This window comes from Kryptolebias marmoratus, linkage group LG14 (genome assembly GCF_001649575.2).
Source record: "Kryptolebias marmoratus isolate JLee-2015 linkage group LG14, ASM164957v2, whole genome shotgun sequence".
Lineage (NCBI taxonomy): Eukaryota > Metazoa > Chordata > Actinopteri > Cyprinodontiformes > Rivulidae > Kryptolebias > Kryptolebias marmoratus.
In genome coordinates this window covers 4,696,998-4,705,955 of record NC_051443.1, presented here as the reverse complement: position 1 = coordinate 4,705,955, position 8,958 = coordinate 4,696,998, and the positions used below count along the sequence as shown (strand labels likewise).

The following is an 8,958-nucleotide window of genomic DNA, read 5'->3' as shown; positions in this document are numbered from 1 at the left end:
CCCCCCCCCCCCCTTTAAAATAGATTTTTTTTTTCATGGCCTACTTTTATAACGTGGAAACAAAATTAAAGTTTTTGATGGTGGTCTGTCTGGTGTGAGCGTGTTGCGTGGCGCACTTGAACTTTTAAAGTGCTGGTTAAAATCAGTGTTGTTGGCAGGCCCATAGGCTGCAGACTGACTGTGTCTGTTAAAAACATTTTATTACCTGTCGGGGCCATTTATAATGGGGCTGTGCTCGGACTGCTCTCAGCTGTCAGCAATTTGCACCTGTGGGAGCACTTTGGGAGGGGGACACTTGGATGGTCTGACTAGTGAGATGCAAACCACAAAATGCTTTTAGTTTGTTTCTCAAACAGAAAAAAATTACACTTGGGAACACATGACCTGGTCATGCAGATGACAAAGTTCAGGTGTGCCAGGTTTCAGTTGTCAGTATCATGCAAATAATCGGGACCAAAGACGAGAGAGAGCCTACTTTGTAAACATGCATGTTCAGATTGTGTGTGTTTTGTGAATGACCTGTGGCTCTGTGTGTCTGTGTGTGAATGTGTGTGTGTGTGCGTATGTGCACGGTGTCTGCGTGCCTCCTCCCAGTTACTGCGAGCCTATTTTAAGTAAGCGACAAAAGGCCCACTTAGATTTGGTTGGCTGGAAAGTCGGCCTGCACCACAGAGCCCTTCTTGTTAACTGAGGTCTGCTTCCAGTCTCTGGAGCCACCCTCCTCCTCCCCCCTTGGTCCTCCCTCTGCTTGGATATCCACATCTTGCCCCTCAAAGGGCTCAGTCAGCAAATATTTAAAACTTTGCAAGTTAATCATAAGACTGAACACCCCACCTCCCCTTCTAAACCTCCCTCCCTGTCCTTTACAAACAGAGAGGGAGGGAGTGACCAAAGGAACTAAGACTTGAACACAAATGCAGCTGGCATTTAGAGCGACACCAGAGCAGCTACTGCTAATCATTAACTCTGCACCTCCACGTGAGCAGGCCTCAGCCTCACACAGCTCAGAAAGGGAAACGGGGAGGAGGGACTCTTAGCAGGAACTGAGCACCCAGTCGACTGAGAGAGAGTGAGTCAGTCGCACTCAGACAGTCGCATGTTGCACCTGCCTCACGCCGACAGGATTACCTGGATTTTATTAAGAAGCGCATAAAGCCGTAACCTTTTTAAGAATCAAAGCAAGCCTCATCTTTGTCCTGGGCGGAATAAATTACGAAATGGAGTTCAACCAGAAGACTTGAATGCGATTTTGTTGGATCTAATCTGAACTTTGGGAATAAAAAAAAAAACTTCAGAAAATAGACTGTTCATCCAGCACAATATGCTTAACTTGCAACGTAAGTTTGATCCTTGTGCCATATAGAAATAGAACAGTCTATTTCTTCAGCTTTTTTTCCTTCAGGCTATAATGAAGACTGGTTTCTTTGGTTAAGAAAAAATCAGAACAAGAAAAGTTGGTTTTTGTTCTCTTTTACCCTCCAGTCTTGGCTATGGGCTAACTTGCCTAAGGCTACTGCTCACACTGTAAAGTTCTGAGATTAGACTATGTGCCTCTTCAGTGTAGACTCTGTTCATAGGGAGTCTGAAATGTTCTGATTATTTATAGGTGTTCTGGACCAAGCGAACATAAATAACTGACTGCATTTCAGTAGATCTTTTTAACATTGATCAGGATTTTATTTATTTATTTCTTAGGCTAAGTGTTTTATTTAAATCTGATTCAATGGCTTATTCTGTTGGTTTCTTTGCATTGGTTACTTCCCCTCAGTTAAACCTGGAAGTATGACCACTGAGTTTCATTTGAATCCCTAATTCTGTACCAAGATCTGGTTCTATTTTAATACCACTAAGGAAATCAAGTAGGCTATCTCTGTCACGCCGAGTGTCATGCTGTGGGATTACAGGCGTATTTTGGAGCTCTGAGTACCGCTGACCGGGCCAGGCATTATAATTCAGCTGCGTACGTGCTGCTGCAGCAGAGCTGGCTTTGTCTGCGTGCCAGCAGTGGGACGGACTTAGCGTCTGCACGACACACGCAGGGAGGAGGGGCCGAGCAACCTGCAAGAAAGCCAGTGTACAGGCTCAACAGAAGAAGACAGGATGAGTGAGGGAGGGATGAAACACGCTGCAGGGTCCTTTTAATTGCTTGCTTACCTTCAAAACTTGATGCTTCAGAGGAAATAATTATTATTTTGTGTTTAGCTGCAGTCTTATAAAATATTAAAGTCTGGCAGCAATAGGGGATATGCTTTAAGAATGACCTCATCGTTCCCAGGAAATAAAAGATGCAGAAGCGGTTGGTGACAGACCCCCTGTGTGATTGGCTGTGGTAAGTGATGTAACACGTTACTGAGCAGGCTGCTCCTTAATGGCTTTTCAAATTGTTGTTTAGGTGGGTCTATAAGAAGGTGTTAATTACTCTCTTTAGCAAAGATGAGCTATCACACCTTTTATTTTGTCTGTTTGCTGTGGTGTCAGCAGGTTTATAAAGCTGGATAGTAAGAAAATTCTAGTACTGTGTAGAGTGTGTAGAGGTGATCATGTTGGATGGCTGAAAGAGGAGCTGCGATTGAACTGTTAGTCTGCAGAGAAACACAAACCTCCGTGTTGTCTGGTAATGTTATAGTTGTATTTGCATGGCTTTTGATTCCAATGAGCAAAGTTCTGCAATCTCCAGTGGTGCAGAAGGAGTGTTAATGCAGTGGCAGTGCAGATTTGCAGGTTAAAAATAGCCAACCACCATAGCTCTGTCACTGCTAGCTTAAGTGGAAAACTATTGGCTCGACTTTTATTGATTTATTGATGTTAAATCTATTGAACAACAAAAAAAGGTTATCTCACTTTAAAGCTCAGGTCGAAGGGTATTCATTCTTCATCTGCTGTAGGTTTTAAAGTCTGTGCTATGTGCATTTTAACCTCTCATTTCTTGCTGTTATCTTAAAAAAATCTCCTATCATGTACGTGCATCATTGTTTCAAAACCTTGCTCTGCTGCATTTGCAGCTCAGATTATTTATAGATGACCCTTTTCTTGAGTGAGATTCATTCTCACTGACTCACGCTTCATCTCCCCTCCCACTCCATTGCTGCTGTCGTCTTTCTGCTGGAGAGGGGTACTGATTCATTAGCCCTATTTGATTAATAGAATAAATATGAGTGAGAGCCTGCAGCAAAATGGTTATTTATTTTTCTTTCTTTCATACTTTCTTTTGACCTCTTAAAATAATTTAAAGAAAATGTTGGTAATTCTGATTTAATCTGCTGTAACTGTACAACACCAGAAAATCAAGATGTAAACAGGAGCAATGAGATATTTATGTTGTGTTTGCTCCTCTTGTCCCAACAGCTCTACCTCCAAAACCACCCAAGTCCACATCTGTGACTAACAACGGTATGAACAACAACATGGCTCTGCAGGATGCCGAATGGTACTGGGGGGACATTTCTCGGGAGGAAGTCAATGAGAAACTGAGGGACACTGCGGACGGTACGTTTTTGGTGCGAGACGCCTCTACGAAGATGCACGGAGACTACACTCTGACTCTGAGGTGAGCTGCTTCTCCTCTCGCTTCTTGTCCTTTTCCAATTTATGTTCAGGAATAAATTAAATTCTGCTTTGTGTCTGTCTAAAGGAAAGGAGGAAACAACAAGCTCATTAAGATATTTCATCGAGATGGGAAATATGGCTTCTCCGACCCGCTGACCTTCAGCTCTGTCGTTGAGCTCATCAACCACTATCGCAATGAGTCACTGGCTCAATACAATCCTAAGCTAGACGTCAAGCTGCTGTATCCGGTCTCAAAACATCAGCAGGTAGGAAGCCAGCTCTGCAACAAGCAGCACTTAAAACTGATTGTAATTCAAATCAAATTAACCACAACTCTAATAAATCCCTCCTCAGGATCAGGTGGTAAAAGAGGACAACATTGAAGCTGTAGGGAGGAAGTTGTGTGAGTACCACCAGCAGTACCAGGAGAAGAACAAAGAGTATGATCGCCTCTATGAAGAATACACCAGAACGTCACAGGTGAGTTCTGCCTCCAGTCTACAAGGACAGGAGTTTTACAGCGGCGTTTGCGGTATGTTAAAATTGTGCTTCTGCTTGCAGGAAATCCAAATGAAACGTACAGCTATAGAAGCTTTTAATGAAACAATAAAGATATTTGAGGAGCAGTGTCAAACACAAGAGCGGTACAGCAAGGAGTACATCGAGAAATTCAAGAGAGAAGGAAATGACAAGGAGATCCAGAGGTAAGAAGGCTGGAAAGGAGCAGCTTTACCTGTGAATAAAATGTTTGACTCTTTTTCTAAACTATTTTTCTTTTGTTTGTTTATAGAATCATGGTAAACTATGAGAAGTTGAAATCAAGGATAAGTGAAATTGTAGACAGCAAGCGCAGGCTGGAAGAAGACTTGAAGAAACAGGCAGCAGACTACAGAGAGATTGACAAGAGGATGAACAGCATCAAGCCCGACCTGATCCAGCTCCGCAAGACCAGAGACCAGTACCTCATGTAAGTGTGGGCCCTGGATGTGGTCCTGTTAGCTTTGAAACGGATCTGCCCTGGTTTCTAATGTCCACATCTTCTGTCTCACAGGTGGCTGACCCAAAAGGGAGTCAGACAGAAAAAACTCAACGAATGGCTGGGGATCAAGAACGAGAACACGGAAGAGTAAGTATGACGTTTAAACTAAACAACACAAAAAAAACAAAAACCAAGCCTAGCTGACACAAACTGTTGAACCTCACAACTAATGTTTGGATGCATTGCTTTGCCTTTCTTTAGTCAATACTCTATGGTGGATGATGATGAAGACCTCCCTCATCACAACGAGCGGACCTGGAGACTGGGCAACATCAAACGAGATCAGGCTGAGGCGCTGCTTCAGGGCAAGAGAGACGGAACATTCCTGGTTCGGGACAGCAGCAAAGCAGGATGCTACGCCTGCAGTGTTGTGTATGTATCTGGATTAATGTACTTTTTAACTGCACAGACATTCAAGTGTTTGTATTGTATTGTCTAAATTTCCTATAGTCTTAGATTTTCTGATTGTGATGGTTGTCTACTCTTTGCAGTGTGGAAGGCGAGGTGAAGCACTGCGTCATTAACAAGACCCCCTCAGGCTACGGCTTTGCAGAACCATATAACCTGTACAGCTCACTGAAAGAACTCGTACTTCACTACCAGCACACATCTTTGGTCCAGCACAATGACTCACTGAATGTGACGCTAGCATACCCAGTTTACGGTCAGCAGAGACGGTGAGGACCCGGATGTTTCCACGGACATGAACATTTAAAGCCACACAGGAGACATGCTGAGGGCTCCATGATTGGAAATTAAGAGATGGCTGGCTCGGACTTTAAAGCCGGAGGAAAAGACAATAAAGCCTGAAACATTTCAGTAACTTTGCCTGACCACAAACCTGAGGCGAGTCTGAATGTTGATTTCTTTTTGCTATTTTTTTTTCCCTTGTGGGAGCACAGAAACTAGCGAAAACTGCTGAACTCCCCGAGCGGAGGACATTGGAGGCCTTTTCCTTATGGTGCTTGTTCTTTTTCGAAGCTTTACCAGCCAGAATGTCAACCTGCGGAAGATAAACTGTTCGAATAGAACTGGACTCACCGGCCACAACCTTTTTGTTTTCCCTTTTCACGTCATCGGTGTGTGTTTTGTTGTGTGTGACTGTCTATGTGACCAAAACTCATAGAATCGGACAACTGTGTGACGTCGGAGGGCTGTGTAACACATTTTGCTTGTGTTATCTCTTCAGTAGCTGACAATGGATCAGCTAAAAAATGTAGCAAAATGGCACCTTTTTTTCCTCTTTTTTGTTTTTTCTAAAGAACACATTTAATTTTTGTTCCTTTTTGTGAAAAAAACAAAACAAAAAAACTCCTACAGACTTGTTTTAGAAGAACGGAGAGGGAAGAAGTCTGCATCCTGCCTTCTTTTTGTTGAGCATTACAGTGCACAAGCAAACTTGATCTTAGCTGTGGGCAGGTAAAACTATGAATGGACTTATTGTTTCATGTACATATGTGAAATTGTACAGAGTCACGAATCAAAGTGCACCGTACCAAAAAGGATCAGTTCCTGTTTAGTTCTCTTCTGATCTGCTATGCAATTCTTTCTCCATTTGTACTTAAGAACCGTTTTACTCTGTTGCAACCCACAATATAAGCTTGTTTTATTGCTTGAACAGTATCTTTTCCAATGTAAATATCCTAGAGGATATTTTGTGTCAAAATGCCAAGAAACGGTAAAAAAATGCTTGTGATTTTTAAAGATAATAATAGAAACATACACTTTATTATACATTACTTTAACAGCTGGTAAAAGATGGCAAAGATGATTATTTTATTAGTCTTTTTTTTTTGCTTCAAACTAATGTTCCTCTCAGGCAGAGCCTTTTGAGTATTTGAGCTGCTTCAGTGACAAGTACTTATTTTCCCGACAGAACAAAGCCGACATGCAGATTTTTGTTCGAGCACTCAGAGCTGATGGGATTGTACGACCCATATCATCCCCAAAACAACAGGAAAGATTTATTTTCTTATAAAAATATATAAAAAAAATATGTTCCCATATGAGAATATAAGATCAATATGCATTTTACACTTCATATTTTTCTGTATCAGAAAATGTTTACATGGGTGGATCAGCTCGTTTCAGAAAATGATTTCAAAGGGTGATACGCACGTAAGTGAAGTCCTTTATATGAAAACGTGAAAACGCCACAGCTTGGCTCCAATTTCCTTCCACGCCTTTGGTTTAACATAATACAAAGTGGTACATGAGCAAACCCAGTTTGACTCGGAAGCTTTAAATTGTGTCCAATATGAAAAGTTACACATGATTGAGATTATGTTTAGGAGATCCCATCTTCAATGTGTCTGCATGAACATCACAGCTATCAAACTAAATCTGACACATAAATCCTGAAGTTGAGAAGTAAATGTGATTTTGTTTTTATTTTCACGAGCTTTTCAAAGTTGACTTTTCTTCACCTCCATCCTTCACACAACTTCTGTTTTTTGGAGGAATGTACAAAACAGGCAACTGTATAAGCAGCATTTAAATTGATGTTTTCAACTATGGTACTGACTTCATCGTGTTTCTTTAGATATACTTGACCAAATTGCTCATCCAAGACTGAAATATTAGCACATTTTCAAGAGCTGTCATTTATTCTGGGTTTTATTGGTTCAATTAAAGTAATGCATCATCTGTGAAATGTGATATTTACTAGAAGTTTCATTTTATTTACCTCACGATAAGCTGCTGGCACAAACCTTTTTGTGTATTGTCTTTATTTTTTAAAGATCACAGATAGCGTGCACGTTTTTGCCTCAGTTCTGGGTTTTAATAATAATATCTTAATTGTCTTTTTAAAAAGTGTCCCACACATGATGATTGAATTTAGATTTGCCAGTGTTCCCAAGTTTGGCTTCAAATCTGTATTGGGCTTTGTTAAAAAATGAAATAAAACACTTCTTTTTAAAAATAAAGTCTCATCATGTGTTAATTTCATTTTATTGTGTTCAATTTATTGTGTCTGTCTATTAGGAAAATATCTCCTCCACCACTGGGTGAGATTTATTGAAACTTATAAAAATAAATCATTGGATGTACATCTACAACTGAATAACTTTAGGAGTTAACCTAATTTAAGATGTCTACAACTGAACTTCAGAGACACAAAAAGAACATAACTCAATTTTCCAAATATTGACCTAAAATATGGTGTTTGTAGCTGAGTCTGGTCCCCAACACATCCAGAGCACTAACAACTTGCACAAGGTTGTTTAAAATTTTACTTTACGGCGTCAACTTTGTTTCCATTAGCAAACTGTTGAAACTGTTAAAAAGTAATCAATGGATGTACCTCTACAACTGTTTTTTTGGGGGCCAACCAGTTCAAAATAGTCGGCACAGCCAAGTGTCCTAAAAAACCCCCCACAAAAATGGCTATAATTTTGACATTTTTATCATAACTGTGCTACAATTTGCTGTGGTAGTAGCTCAGAATCATATGCAACACATACTTCAAGCGCAGCTTGTTGCTTCAGATCTTGTCTTGCAACTTTCGCATTACCTGTTGGAGACAACCCTGTTAGTCTGTTTGAAAAATATCTCCCAACATCACATTTTCAGAAAGTGATCAGCAGATGTACATTTACAATGAATCGACTTTTAAAGTCAATCCAGTTTAAAATGGTTGCCACAGCTAATCAATAGCCAACACAAAAATGGCTATAACATAGTCCGTTTTACAGATATTGAGCTTAACTTTAATGTGGCAGTAGCTGAGTCATTCACAACACAGTGTTAGTGTGACATCTTGTTCATTAGATTGCACATAATGTTGTTTTCAAGTTTGACCAAATCAAACTATAATTCCATCCCTGCTTATCATAAGGTGATTTTAGTGTAAAACTCTGGCATAAATGGTGTAGGGAACGTGTATTATTCAATGAATGCTGAGGCTTGAATTCCTTTTTAACTATTCTTGTTTTAGAAAAAAAAAACTATATCATCATATACAGAAAATAGTAAACCTGTATGCTTGTAAGCCTTAGATCTTCTCAGATCGTAACAGAACTGGGTATTTTTGCTTTAAAGAAAGCTGGCCAAGACCGCATATAGGATAAATAATTTAATAAATGGATTGAGAGTGACATAAAAAGTTAATCAGTTGCATGTTGGGCCTTCCCCCACTCGTGGTTAAAGTATCTTTGAACGCTTATCTGCCTCAGCTTTATGTGTGCAGACAGAGCGGCATCATGAAATGTGGTGTACAGATGGTGTATTGTTACTGTAAAACAGTATGTCTAAAACAGACATTTAACTGTCAGATGTAAGTTTTTATAGTATCTACTGCAAGAGTTCACCTGAGATATGTTGGTAGTTTCAGTGAGTTACAAAAAGTATTCAAAATCTTTACACAATCACTT

At 40.2% G+C, this 8,958-nt stretch overlaps 1 protein-coding gene across 4 annotated transcripts in view; it reads left to right on the top strand.

The window, feature by feature from the left end:
- Window positions 1-7,512, top strand: part of pik3r1 (phosphoinositide-3-kinase, regulatory subunit 1 (alpha)) — a 27,387-nt gene extending 19,875 nt beyond the window's left edge. For 2 of the 4 annotated variants that reach the window (XM_017440971.3, XM_037979335.1), the window contains exons 8-15: window positions 3,346-3,547; window positions 3,632-3,812; window positions 3,901-4,026; window positions 4,108-4,250; window positions 4,337-4,513; window positions 4,598-4,672; window positions 4,787-4,957; window positions 5,077-7,512. In XM_017440971.3, the coding sequence (XP_017296460.1) occupies window positions 3,346-3,547; window positions 3,632-3,812; window positions 3,901-4,026; window positions 4,108-4,250; window positions 4,337-4,513; window positions 4,598-4,672; window positions 4,787-4,957; window positions 5,077-5,266 (1,265 nt within the window). In that variant the 3' untranslated portion in view covers window positions 5,267-7,512. Of the gene's footprint in view, window positions 1-871; window positions 1,338-1,755; window positions 2,330-3,345; window positions 3,548-3,631; window positions 3,813-3,900; window positions 4,027-4,107; window positions 4,251-4,336; window positions 4,514-4,597; window positions 4,673-4,786; window positions 4,958-5,076 lie in introns of those variants that run through there. The other 2 variants (XM_017440972.3, XM_017440973.3) reach the window with 2 other exon arrangements.
- The last annotated feature ends 1,446 nt before the right edge of the window (window positions 7,513-8,958 follow it).